At 41.1% G+C, this 13,082-nt stretch overlaps 3 protein-coding genes across 7 annotated transcripts; all 3 read left to right on the top strand.

Annotated features, from left to right (window-relative positions):
• Positions 1-750: 750 nt before the first annotated feature.
• On the top strand, positions 751-1,706 carry LOC104798736 (dehydration-responsive element-binding protein 1D-like). The gene has a single exon (XM_010520925.1). The coding sequence runs from the start codon at positions 906-908 to the stop codon at positions 1,542-1,544; it is 639 nt and encodes a 212-aa protein (XP_010519227.1). The 5' UTR covers positions 751-905; the 3' UTR covers positions 1,545-1,706.
• Positions 1,707-2,804: 1,098 nt separating this feature from the next.
• Positions 2,805-7,729, top strand: LOC104798735 (ABC transporter B family member 28). Its single transcript, XM_010520924.1, has 16 exons — positions 2,805-3,251; positions 3,607-3,794; positions 3,898-3,921; positions 4,027-4,128; positions 4,306-4,396; positions 4,502-4,602; positions 4,677-4,727; positions 4,871-4,999; positions 5,241-5,303; positions 5,412-5,694; positions 5,774-5,922; positions 6,015-6,104; positions 6,204-6,338; positions 6,420-6,476; positions 6,579-6,635; positions 7,348-7,729. The coding sequence occupies exons 1-16, from the start codon at positions 2,861-2,863 to the stop codon at positions 7,582-7,584; spliced, it is 2,148 nt and encodes a 715-aa protein (XP_010519226.1). The 5' UTR covers positions 2,805-2,860; the 3' UTR covers positions 7,585-7,729.
• Positions 7,730-8,038: 309 nt separating this feature from the next.
• LOC104798733 (zinc finger CCCH domain-containing protein 48-like) lies at positions 8,039-11,384 on the top strand. 5 transcript variants are annotated; one of them, XM_010520921.2, is made up of 11 exons: positions 8,039-8,141; positions 8,320-8,765; positions 8,865-8,922; positions 9,483-9,520; positions 9,641-9,730; positions 9,870-9,971; positions 10,070-10,219; positions 10,298-10,417; positions 10,505-10,564; positions 10,684-10,781; positions 10,892-11,384. In XM_010520921.2, the coding sequence occupies exons 2-11, from the start codon at positions 8,340-8,342 to the stop codon at positions 11,034-11,036; spliced, it is 1,287 nt and encodes a 428-aa protein (XP_010519223.1). In that variant the 5' UTR covers positions 8,039-8,141; positions 8,320-8,339; the 3' UTR covers positions 11,037-11,384. The 5 variants fall into 5 exon arrangements, with proteins under 5 accessions (XP_010519223.1, XP_010519225.1, XP_010519222.1 ...); XM_010520922.2 differs by having other exon boundaries at positions 8,053-8,141; positions 8,338-8,765; XM_010520919.2 differs by lacking the exon at positions 8,865-8,922 and adding an exon at positions 8,949-9,325 and having other exon boundaries at positions 8,059-8,141; positions 8,338-8,388; positions 9,425-9,520.
• The last annotated feature ends 1,698 nt before the right edge of the window (positions 11,385-13,082 follow it).

The following is a 13,082-nucleotide window of genomic DNA, read 5'->3' as shown; positions in this document are numbered from 1 at the left end:
TTTTCTTCAAAGACTAGACGTGTATTTTTTTTTTTCTCAAAATCATTCAATACATGCGGGACTATAAGAATAGAGGTTTTGACAAGCTTTTTTTTGTGGAAAAAAAATCAATTGAAATTAGTCACATGTTCAATCAATTTAGATAATTCATTTGGCACATTTCTTGTCTCTGAAATAGAAAAAAACACTGGAAAAGGACAAATAAAAAAATAAACTTTGAAGTCGATAGAAAATCAAAATTCGTAGGAAAAAGTAGACATAAAAATAAATTCTTAAATATATTGATATTATTTTTACAAAGTCATCCTCCTCCTATAAAAAGTTACAAAATAATATATCAATAATCAGTTTTTGAATGGATAATGGAAGATGATAATTGTGTACTCATTAAGTAAGGCCGTCAAACGCGAAGTGAACTCGTCGGAACACAGCTGACGACAGCTAACTGAACTGGCAACAAAGAGAGACTACGACGAGTCAAGAGCCCCACCTTTTGAAGCATCAAACCACACGTGTCAGCCATTGAATTTCCGACAGCAACTTGGAATTAACTCCAAATATATAAAATAACACTTTGAGACAAACGACGCATTTTTAAATAAATTCCCGTGGAATATACTCACAGCTTAGCTGTCCACTTGTCAACACCCATAAACTCCGTGTTTCCCTTTCTGTTTCCTCCATTCTCAACACCCCCACGTATCTCCCCCTTTAATCCATATATATATATGTATCATCACTCCAACTATCTCTAAATCCATAAAGCTCATATCCTTTTTTGATCCTCCAAAACAATATCTTATCCAGTTTCCAGGAGATTCATCAGAAAACTCAGAAACATAATACTGTCTATACAGATCTTATCCGGAAACTAGATTACTCCGTTTTCATCGACTCCAGTGCATATGAATCCGTTTTCTTCGTTCTCTGACCCGTTTCTCACTGGGTCGGATCACGGGTCACCGGTTTCCGATACCGGGTCATCTTCTCAGATGCTTGCGGCCAGCTGTCCGAAGAAACGGGCCGGTCGAAAGAAGTTCCGGGAGACTCGGCATCCGATATACAGAGGAGTTCGCCGGAGGGACTCGGGCAAGTGGGTCTGCGAGGTGAGAGAGCCCAACAAGAAGTCGAGGATATGGCTCGGGACTTTTCCGACGCCAGAGATGGCGGCGCGTGCACACGACGTCGCCGCCATCGCCCTCCGCGGTCGCTCCGGAGCTTGTCTCAACTTCGCCGATTCGTCGTGGCGAGTCAGGATCCCTGACTCGGCCTCCACCAAGGATATCCAGAGGGCGGCGGTCGAGGCTGCGGAGGCGCTCCATCCGGAGACGGCGGAGCCTGAAGATCACCGGGAAAGTGTGCCGGAGACGGAGGCGGTGGAGGAGGAAGGAGTGGTTTATGTGGACGAAGAGGCGGTGTTTGGGATGCCGAGGTTGCTGGCGAACATGGCGGAGGGGATGCTTTTACCGCCGCCGGAAGTGACGTGGACTCATAGTGACGTGGAGGTCTATGATGACATGTCACTCTGGAGTTATAGCATCTAATTTATTTTTCATTTATTTTTTATTTTTTATTGAGGGAAATATTTTGTTAGGAACTTTCTTCGTACCTGAATTTTGATGTTGTACGGAGAGTAAATGTAACAGACGAAATAATCGAATAGTCAAATGAAAGTGTTAACCAATAAAAAAAGAATATTTTGGATCCATCCTTCTTATTGTAAATTATTATAGATCTCAAATTTCTATATTTTGTTTTACGAATCTGACATATAGAACAAATAGTCTAGATTTTGAATTATAAATTAAACATTTCGATGTAAAATAGTCGAAAGAATTTGCTTAGCATAATTATTTTGTGGTATTTAAAAATGTAACGAAATATTGAATTATTCAGGGAGGGATTTCATTTTGAATATTCAAAAGAACAAGCTGAAGATAGCAACCAAATCAGGTTTAATATTAATTGTTTATAAATTTTTAGATTTCACATTAAGTAAATTCGAATCTAAAATGAAAATAATAAAATGCATCATATACATGAAATTGTTCGGAATTTGGAGTACGTAGAAGAAGAAATTATATCTTAAATATTTTAATACATTGTATAATCGGAGTATAACATACAATACTACTCTTCATCGTTACATAGGTATGTATGAAATATATATATATATATAATTTGGTTTGAAATATCCAGAAAATAATTAAACCCTAGCTTCAGCTTTTTTTTTTTCTTAAACGTGTGGAGTCATTTATGACACGCTTTTAAACGAATAAGAGAAGCTTTTTCCAGGCAAATCCCTGAAAATAACAATAGGCCCATAAAGTTTCCAAAAATCACGGGTTGACCTCATTATTTAGAAATTATTATTTTTTGAAGATTAGACTTTAATTAATTTTTTATGTTAAAAATATTTCTGCAGGAGACAATAAGGATAAAGACCTAACACCATACAAACAGCTGGTTAACACTAACCAGCAAAAGATCAAATCAAATGAAATAGATCATGAGATCTAACTATGAAAGCGATGTTGACCAATTGTAGATGAAAATTACAAAATTATAATTTTCATTTGTTTAGTTTTAATTATCCTTCTTGGGGTTCTAATCCATTGTTTCAGTTCTGAATAACCTTCCACACCATTTAGTATGTATTGAAAAAAGTACAAATCAAATTGAAATAAGGTTGCGATAAGATATGGAAAACGATATATATATATATATATATATATATATATATATATATATATATTTCTAATTTCGGAAGTCATATTTTTCCCCTCTGATCTTTTTTACCAATTGTTTTTTATTTTATTTCTTGTCGCCATTTTGCAAGGCTGCGTTCGGACCGATACCCATGGCGTCCGCGAGTATGCCTCTACTCCAACTCAATCCGACACGCTTCGTCGATCGTCGTCGCCACGCGCTCGTCCTCAGCTCGTACGGACAAAAGCCCACTTGTTCCTTCCGCAACTTACGTGTCTCCCCGCCGCCGTCTCGGCCTTCGCTCAAGGCAAAATCCGGCGGTTTCACTCGTGCTTACGTCACCGGAGCCCCTCCTATTGTCGGAGAACCCGACCCGAGGGTTGAAGGATCGGAAACCGAGTCCGAGAAGGATCAACCCGCCGATTTGGTGAGCTGGGGGCTTGTATGGAGTTTGTTGAACCAGCACAAGCTTAGACTCGGCGTTTGCTTCCTGACTCTCGTTGGATGCAGCACTTGCACTTTGTCTATGCCTGTTTTTTCTGGTATGAATCTGGGCTTAAGTTTAATCGATTCTCCTGTTTAGTCTTCACTTGATTAATTTAGTCGTCGTATGTCAATTCCCAATGATTTTGGATTGGTTCTTTGCCCCGGTGTGGACTATTTCGATGAGAGAGAGCTGGAATTAGGGTTTTGTTCCTTAATTCTGCTTCTCAGAGAGAAACGGGATGGAGTCTTTGATCGGTTCTTCATCACTTGGGTTCCAAATTTGACGGCTTTACTTATTCTGCTGCTTGTTTTTTATGAAATGGGGACAAATTTGCATCGATCCTTTATCTGGGTATTTGCTAATTTCGGTGAAAGAAAGGTCAAATCAATAGTTTGAGTTGATGGTTGTAGGTAGATTCTTTGAAGTGTTGATAGGAGCAAGACGGGAGCCACTGTGGCGGCTGCTGAGCAAAATCGCGGTTTTGTATGCGTTCGAGCCAATCTTTACTATTGCTTTTGTAACTAACATAACTGTCATCTGGGAGAACGTTATGGCAGCGTTAAGAGCTCAGATTTTCAGAAGGGTTTTGATCCAGAAGGTATAGTTTGTGAGTTTTCTACCGCCAAAGTTATGGAACAGCTACTATCATTGTTGTTTCTGACTGTGAGATGATATCCTGATGGGATTTTGTCTCTTCGCAGGCCGAATTTTTCGACAGATATAAGGTTTGTGTTTTCTCTGTCTCTCTGGGAAGCAGTTGCTCTTTTTTTGGTGCGGAGATCTTTGATACTACGCTGAATGGTATTGGATTCATCTAATGTAACTCCTAGGTGGGAGAGCTTACGGGTTTGCTCACATCCGATCTCGGTGCTTTGAATAACGTTGTGAATGAGAATATATCACGGGATCGTGGTTTCAGGGCTCTTTCCGAGGCAAGCTACTCTTCTTCTCTAAGCTAAAAGCATGATTTGTCTTGCTAACGCGTTTTAGTTGCATTTTGCCAATCGGATGCATGTATTTTATGCATATGAAAGAAATTCATTTGGTCTTTCCGGCTTCTCAAAGTGGTCTGATTCACTTTTGTTGCTTATCCATTTTGCCATTTTCAGGTTCTAGGTACAATATGCATTTTGTTTACTCTATCGCCTCAACTTGCGCCTGTTCTGGGCCTGTTGATCCTCGGTGTCTCGGGTTTAGTTGGTAAATTTTACAGCTCTCTGTCTCTCTCTCTTCTCTTTACTCCCAAATTTTTCTTCGTGGTAACTACCTGTGTAATCTATGCTGAATCGGTAAATATTTTGGAAGCTGTGTACAAGAGATCTACTACTCATTTTTTCAAAGCACATGGACTGGCCCAAGCATCAATGTCTGATTGTATAAGCGAAACATTCTCTGCGATCCGTACTGTAAGTTCTTGATTCACAGATTGGGGAAACTCTGATTTGGAAACGGAGCTCAAATGATACCGTTACTTTTGCAGGTTCGATCGTTTGGTGGTGAAAGACGCCAGATGTCACTCTTCGGTGAACAGGTAAAAGAATATCGGATCTTTTAATCTGCTAAAAAAACCAATCTTCTAAATAGTTAAGATTCTGTATCCAAGTGTAAATCCTATTCATATCACCATATGAGCTCCTCGGGTTTAATATTTTGGGTCTTCTGTGATGCATACAGATTCTTGCTTACCAGCGCAGTGGCTTAAAGCTCGGTACTTTCAAATCTGTAAATGAGTCTATAACAAGAGTTGCTGTCTATATTTCTCTGCTGGCTCTTTATTGCATCGGTGGGAATAAGGTTAAAACGGTAAGCAAAACCTGCTTGTAACACTCCTTTTCCGTCGAACTATAAATAGTGCATATTTGGAGAAGTGATGGAACATAATACTAACTGAAGTCACAAACCTAGAAAAATAACATGTTCCTGATTTGCTAGGAACTGTGTCCTGCCTGTTCTTTTTTTTTGTGGATAGATATTTTTTTTCATTGTTAAGATCTTGTTTTTTTCCTTCTTGGTTCTTACTTCTTACACGTTTTGTTGTATGCAGGGTGAGCTCGCTGTTGGAACAGTTGTTTCATTTATCGGATACACGTTCACTTTGACATTTGCTGTCAGTACTGGTTTTTTCTGATCTCTATCGATATGGCAGTTGAACTGTACTATATCCATATGCTATATGTGTAAACTGAACTATCGTAATGAACGATTTCTCGACCAGGTCCAAGGACTTGTTAACACTTTTGGAGATCTTCGTGGGACTTTTGCTGCTATCGAGAGGATCAATTCCATTTTAAACACGGTGGAAACAGACGAAGCTCTTGCCTTTGGTTTAGAAAGAGAAATCCATGCAAAGAAACCCCAAGATGAAAGCATGAGATTGTTCTTATTATCTGATGGCGCTAACGGGAATACACGACATCTGGATAATCATTACATGTCGGGTCTGAAATCGAGCAGCAGTCTACGTAGCTTTGCATGGTCTGGAGATGTCTGTCTCGAAGGTAAAAACTTCCGCAAAGCATTATCTTTCCTGATAATAATCAAGGGTTCTTTAATATCTCTGGTTTTTTCTAAGTGTAGATGTGCATTTTGCTTATCCTTTAAGACCCGACGTTAAAGTTCTTGACGGGCTGAATTTGACGCTAAAATACGGGACTGTGACTGCTTTGGTCGGATCTAGTGGTGCCGGAAAAAGTACTATTGTACAGTTACTGGCACGTTTCTATGAGGTTTATATACCTTTTTCTCTTCCCTTTTTGAAGTATGATACTCGGTTGCCGATTTTGAACGGTGCTAATTCTTTGAATTCCCATTTTCGTAGCCGACACAAGGACGTATCACAGTGGCCGGAGAAGATGTCAGAACATTTGACAAGAGCGAGTGGGCTAAGGTTGTCTCAATTGTGAATCAGGTGGGTATATATATCTGTTCAACTTAGTTTGGTAAGAAAACGAATCTTAGATTAGTGTTGTGTCCATTCTACGGATTGAAAACATTAGTTCATTTACAGGAACCCGTTCTCTTCTCGCTTTCTGTTGCGGAAAATATTGCGTATGGTCTCCCTAACGATTACGTATCAAAGGATGATATCATTAAGGCAGCCAAAGCTGCCAATGCTCATGAGTTCATTATATCACTTCCTCAGGTTTGGTTTCATGTCTCACATCTGCCTTAAATCTCCATTGTCATGTTCTTTCTGAATAATACTCATGATGGGTTTTGAAAGGGATACGATACGTTGGTTGGTGAACGTGGAGGATTGCTAAGCGGAGGTCAGAGACAGGTATATATACAAGATTTCTACGAGAGTTTTGTGATTATGCACACACGTATATATTAGACCTTGGAGATGGTTTTTGACGCTGTGGTTCATTGGATGTATCAGAGAGTTGCCATAGCTCGAGCTCTGCTCAAGAACGCTCCCATTTTGATTCTTGATGAGGTGAGTGACCCTTTTCAACTTGAATTATCGATTAGCCTCCCGGAAAAAAAAGGACTGAAGAAGCAGAACTAGTTCAAGCATCGGGGTGGTACCCGAGTTTCCCGGCTTACCCGACCTCGGCCTCACTTCCTCGGGTTTCTCTATCGGTGGCCTACCCAGTCTTGGCTTCTTCCGGTCGGTGAGGGGCCAGGAGTGGTCCGATGAGACCTCGAGGCAGGGGGTAACCCTTGGCTAAAAAGAGGTGAAAGGGGTGAGCCCGACGACCGTGAAGAAAAAGAGGTGAGATGCGAGAACAGACTTACCCGAGATTCCAGCAGCAATGACTGGCGAGGGTCTGATGTTGAGATGTGGAGGCGAGGGACGAGCGGAGAGCTTCGTGTCACCGAAGCTATCCCTAAATTGCTTTCACCGCCCTGACCCTAACACTAAATCGCCAAAAGCGAAGTTCCCTCTTTTAAAACTAAAACCTAACCCTGACTCGCTTCATCACCCTCACCGCCCGGACACTGCTCGCTCTTGCGACCTCTCCTCCTCTCCCTTTTGGCTTGGATACTCGCAGGACACCGATACTCGTCGGTCAAATCCCGAACTCGAACCCAAAGGTCGGGGTTTGACCGTCGATGGATCCACCCATAGACAAATACCCGAGATTTTGGGTTACCCAGCTCACGAGTCGAGCATCCTAGTAACTTCTTCTGACTGGTTTGGGCAGGCGACGAGTGCGCTGGACGCAGTGAGCGAGCGGCTGGTACAAAGTGCGCTGAACCGACTGATGAAGGGACGGACGACGTTGGTGATCGCTCACCGTCTCAGCACCGTTCAGAACGCTCACCTCATCGCCGTTTGCTCCGATGGGAAGCTCATTGAACTTGGCACTCACTCCCAGTTGCTGGCTCGAAAGGGTCAATACGCTTCACTTGTTGGCACCCAGAGACTGGCCTTTGAGTAAAATTATTATTGTTGCTCTTTCGTATTTTGGTAATTATTTACATTTTTACTGTTTTACAAATACCACCACAAAAGGAATGGATCATAGCTTTTAAGTTGATCAGTGTTTGACCTTGTTAAGTAGTTTAGTTCATGTTATATTTATATATATGTGTATGTATGTATGTATGTATATGTAATACATGTAATAATTAGGACAAGTCTATCCTTTTTTCCCCCTCTGAAGTGGGAGGCTTTAAGGTCCAAGGAACAGTACGACGTCGTTTGACAGAAAAGGAAACTCCCGGCATGAATTTCCTATTTTACCCTTGGGTAATCACTTGATTTACCAATCTATCCGGGGAAATGAAATAAAGTAGTTTCCATTTTTACACGCCTTCAAGGTTAGAAAGGTCATTCTATCTTTACTTCTCCAGATCCAAACGCCAAACAGCTTTAAAAGACCCCCGAAGCCGCTCTCGCTCAATCAATTGTCTTTTGTTTACCACATTCCAAGAACCGAAATTTTGTTTCCTTCCCTTCCCGTAATCCACTGAGATAGAGAGATTACTCGCACTGGTAGGTAAATTTCTAGGGTTTTTGTTCAATCTGGCACTGTTGTTGATTCATGATCGGATTCTGTCATTTTCGAACGACAACGATCCTTTCGGCGATTGTTGGATAAAAACCCACTTCGAGTTCCTGAAACCCATCTTGTAGTTTTTGCCGATCGGTGTTTGCTCTGTTTTGTAATTAGCCAAATCGGTGGGTTTAGATATGAACGGGGGAAACAAGCGAGTCTACCACAGACTCGGCGGGCCGACAGGGCCATCGGACCCGAAGCAGAAGGTCTGTTTCCACTGGAGAGCCGGTCGGTGCAATCGCTTCCCCTGCCCTTTCCTCCACAGAGAGTTACCGCCGCCGGGTCATGTCACAACGTCGACGACGACGGCGACGTCGAACAAACGAGTCGCCGACGAGTCCGGGTTCGCGGGTCCGAGTCACCGGAGAGGACCCGGGTTCAATGGGAATGGTAATTCGTGGGGGAGATTCGGTGGGAGCAGGGCGGTGACGAAGACGGAGAAAGTTTGCAACTTTTGGGTTCAAGGGAATTGCTCGTATGGCGATAAGTGCAGATACTTGCATTGTTGGAGCATGGGAGATAGTTTTTCTTTCTTAACTCAACTAGACGGCCATCAAAAGGTGCGTTTTTTTTTTGTTTTCCTTTGTCTGAAATTGGTCAAGTTTCATGTTGTTTTATGTGATTTTGATGGGTTCTTATTGTGATTTCCCTGGGCACAGCTTGTTAGTGCGATTGATCTGCCATCTGGATCGGGTAAACTTTACACGGCCAGTCAAGATGAGACTGACTCGGGGGGCCGACAGGGCCATCGGACCCGAAGCAGAAGGTCTGTTTCCACTGGAGAGCCGGTCGGTGCAATCGCTTCCCCTGCCCTTTCCTCCACAGAGAGTTACCGCCGCCGGGTCATGTCACAACGTCGACGACGACGGCGACGTCGAACAAACGAGTCGCCGACGAGTCCGGGTTCGCGGGTCCGAGTCACCGGAGAGGACCCGGGTTCAATGGGAATGGTAATTCGTGGGGGAGATTCGGTGGGAGCAGGGCGGTGACGAAGACGGAGAAAGTTTGCAACTTTTGGGTTCAAGGGAATTGCTCGTATGGCGATAAGTGCAGATACTTGCATTGTTGGAGCATGGGAGATAGTTTTTCTTTCTTAACTCAACTAGACGGCCATCAAAAGGTGCGTTTTTTTTTTGTTTTCCTTTGTCTGAAATTGGTCAAGTTTCATGTTGTTTTATGTGATTTTGATGGGTTCTTATTGTGATTTCCCTGGGCACAGCTTGTTAGTGCGATTGATCTGCCATCTGGATCGGGTAAACTTTACACGGCCAGTCAAGATGAGACTTTAAGGATCTGGGATTGTGCTTCTGGACAGGTTTTGATTCCCCTCTGTTGTTTATCCATAACTTTAGTGTTGTCGTTTTAAAGCTGGTTCTTCTTTGATTGAGTCTCCTTCCCTCCCTAGTTTAATCTTTGTTTGGTCTCTGATGTATAGTGTACGGGTGTATTCAATCTTGGTGGGGAAGTTGGCTGCATGATTAGTGAAGGACCATGGCTACTGGTCGGCATGCCGAATCTTGTTAAGGTAAGTTAGTCGTGTGGTCTCTAGGGTATTTCCTTGATTGGTGAATCTCTTTCTTCATGGATATCATCAAGAATCACTTCTATCCTCTCCGGTGATTACTGTTCTTAATGCAAATGAATTCCTTGATGCTTATATTCAGGCTTGGAACATTCAAGACAACGCAGACCAGAGTCTCACTGGACCTGTTGGCCAAGTATATTCACTGGTTGTGGGTAACGATCTGCTGTTTGCCGGTACACAGGTGAATAGCTCAGCTCGTTGGTCCTTTTCGTTATGTTCCTCCAATCTAAGTAAGTTTTGGTGATAAGGGTATTTCCCTCTCGCTCTCTCTTTATGCAGGACGGCTCTATTTTGGCTTGGAGATATAACGCTACCACTAGTTGTTTCGACCCAGCAGCATCACTTAAAGGCCACACACGTGCGGTTGTTTCATTGTATGTTGGAACAAACAGCAGGCTTTATTCGGGTTCTATGGACAATTCTATAAAAGTAAGTAGTGCTGTTTGCCCATCATGTTAGAATTGAAACTCCCGATCTGAGTTAACCTTTTTGTGTTCCGTTTTGAAGGTATGGAGCCTCGATAATCTGCAATGCATACAGACCCTTACCGAGCATACGTCTGTCGTGATGTCCCTCATCTGCTGGGATCAATTTCTCTTGTCTTGTTCGTTGGACAACACGATCAAGGTACCTTTTCCCCAAAGCGTTCATCTCCTTGATCCCTTTCATTTTCCGACAATATCTTAGATTATGTTCTTACGGGTTTGGTGATAGGTCTGGGTTGCTACTGAAGGTGGAAACTTGGAAGTGACATATACTCATCAGGAAGAACATGTAAGGTTCCTTACAAACAAACCCGGTTCATGCATTTTCCCGTAACGTTTATCCGCCTTCTTGGTTCATCTATCGGTTGACTAACGGTTTTTTTTTTCTTACTGAATGATGGAATTCAGGGTGTTCTAGCTCTATGTGGAATGCACGATGCAGAGGCCAAGCCGGTTTTGCTATGCTCTTGCAACGACAATTCCTTGCGTCTCTACGACTTGCCATCGTAAATTCTTCCAGACATCATTACCTTCTGAATCTAATACCGTGTTTATCTCCTTTTCCGAATGCATGTTTGACGTTATTTCTCCCCCGTGGATTGTGACTGATGATTAGGTTTGCGGAAAGGGGCAAAATTTTTGCGAAAGAAGAGATACGGTCGATCCAGATTGGCCCGGGAGGCTTATTCTTCACCGGTGATGGGACTGGTCAAGTTAAAGTGTGGAAGTGGAACACCGTACCAACGGCTGCTTCGTCTTGAGCTGCGAAGCAAAAAGCGTAGTTTTTATCATTGTCACGATCTCTCCTCCTCGTTTCTGCTTCAGAAATTACGGATTTGAAGAAGCAGGAGGAGGAACTGACGATATACGTCCCCGAGGATTTGGGGGTGTCAGGGAAATTTCCCTTGTTTCAGTTTTCCGAGGTCTTCACCGGTTGAGGAGAGATTAGGTCCTGTTAACTCCATTGAACTGCAACACAGGCTGCGGCATTGGGAAAAAGATTATTAGAGGAAACTCTTTTGTATCATCATTATTATGGATGGATTTTTTTTTTATTGTAGACAATGATCAGATGAATTCTTGAGGCCCTCCCATAATTTTCTTCTGTATCATTTATCATTGGTTAATGAGAGTTGTAGTTTCGAATGAAAGCGTTGAGCTTATGAATTTCCTCAGCTCATTACGAATCAAATCAAACCCAAAAAGGGCTTTTTTTTATATCATACGAATCACACTGACAATGTGGTATCATCGAATCCCGCTTCAAGCATTGAATCGAATGACACTGGTTTTGATCAAAATCGATGCGGGATTTATGGAAATATGAAGGAGGCATAGCCAGAAATCGAGTACGGGTATTTGTGAAGATGGGTTCTAATGACTGATGAGGTGCCCCGGTGTCAATGGAGGCTGACTTCTGGGTTCACCGAGTCCTGAAGGTGAACTGAAATTCATGGCGGCCGCCGGTGAATTGTTGGAATCAGATTGATAGATTTTTTATAATGGGCTTATGAGGCCCACTAAAGTATGACTTTTTAATCGGTCATAGCCCAATAGCATCCAAGCCAATAGAGAAACCCCTATTTACCACTAGAATTTTGGCTGTTGTTATTATTATTATTATTATTGTTATTATTATTATTATTAGGGTTAATCCCATATTCCCCCACAAATTTTCGAAAAAGTTTCAATTTACTACACCAATTTTTAATTTGATATAAAACTACCCCGAATTTCAAATATTTCCAAATTCCCACACAAAATCTTAAAATGTATTGCAATTTCCCCTATATTCGTAAACGACGTTAAGTTCCGTCAATTTTGATGCTGACATGGCATGCCACATCATCCAGATTTTACCAAATCATCACATTTCGCCACATCATCCTGCCACGTTAGAAAATAAATAAAAAATAAATAAAAATAAAAAATTTTCAGAATTTTTTTTAAAAACTATTAAAATGAAATATTTTTTTAAAAAACTTTTAAAAAATTACAGAATTTTAAAATTTATTTTTTTAAAAAAAAAAATTACATATTACATATATATACACTTTTATATCTATACACAATTATATACATATACATATTTTTTACTTATTTTCTGACGTGGTAGGATGATGTGGCGAAATGTGATGATTTGGTCAAATCTGTATGACGTGGCATCAAAATTGATGGAACTTAACGTCGTTTACGAATATGGGAAAATTGTAACACATTTTAAGATTTTGTGTGGGAATTTGGAAATATTTGAAATCTGGTGTAGTTTTATATCAAATTAAAAATTGGTGTAGAAAATTGGAACTTTTTTGAAAATTTGTGGGGGAATATGGGATTAAACCTTATTATTATATGTCAAATTGTAATGATGATAATAAGCGAGTAACCTATATTCACCCAAACGAGCAAAAAACAAATCTTTTCATGTGGTCTTTCAAGGTGTTTAGGTTGTAGTCTTTGATCCAACCACAAAAGCTAATTTATAATTTATACTAATTAGGACTCTATGCCAAAAACAAGAGGTCGGACATGTTTTTTTTTTATAAAAAAAATAGATATGAAATTAAGAAGAATATATTGGACGATATACATCGCTCCTTTGCAATTTCCAACAAATTAACCAAATCTTTGCTTCAACAAATATCTCGACCCAACCATCTTTGACACAACAAATGTTTCTCTTTAATTTTTTTTTTATTTTCAAATTTTAAAAGAACAGTACATGTAACCGATTTTAAATCATATTTTCTTATGTTAACGTTTAGTAGAGGAACGGAAAACTCTTCATGTGAATGGGGGGGGGGGGT

The sequence above is a fragment of the Tarenaya hassleriana genome, unplaced genomic scaffold (assembly GCF_000463585.1).
Source record: "Tarenaya hassleriana unplaced genomic scaffold, ASM46358v1 Cleome57, whole genome shotgun sequence".
Lineage (NCBI taxonomy): Eukaryota > Viridiplantae > Streptophyta > Magnoliopsida > Brassicales > Cleomaceae > Tarenaya > Tarenaya hassleriana.
This window is presented reverse-complemented; position numbering and strand designations above follow the sequence as displayed.

Excerpts from the sequence above, each read along its gene's own strand:
- LOC104798736 (XM_010520925.1), top strand. The coding sequence starts at position 906 with ATGAATCCGTTTTCTTCGTTCTCTGACCCGTTTCTCACTGGGTCGGAT.
- LOC104798735 (XM_010520924.1), top strand. The coding sequence starts at position 2,861 with ATGGCGTCCGCGAGTATGCCTCTACTCCAACTCAATCCGACACGCTTC. Across the intron at positions 4,129-4,305 it reads GTTTCAGGGCTCTTTCCGAG|GTTCTAGGTACAATATGCAT; the intron begins GCAAGCTACTCT and ends TGCCATTTTCAG. Across the intron at positions 4,728-4,870 it reads TGTCACTCTTCGGTGAACAG|ATTCTTGCTTACCAGCGCAG; the intron begins GTAAAAGAATAT and ends TGATGCATACAG.
- LOC104798733 (XM_010520921.2), top strand. The coding sequence starts at position 8,340 with ATGAACGGGGGAAACAAGCGAGTCTACCACAGACTCGGCGGGCCGACA. Across the intron at positions 9,731-9,869 it reads GCATGCCGAATCTTGTTAAG|GCTTGGAACATTCAAGACAA; the intron begins GTAAGTTAGTCG and ends GCTTATATTCAG. Across the intron at positions 10,418-10,504 it reads CGTTGGACAACACGATCAAG|GTCTGGGTTGCTACTGAAGG; the intron begins GTACCTTTTCCC and ends GTTTGGTGATAG.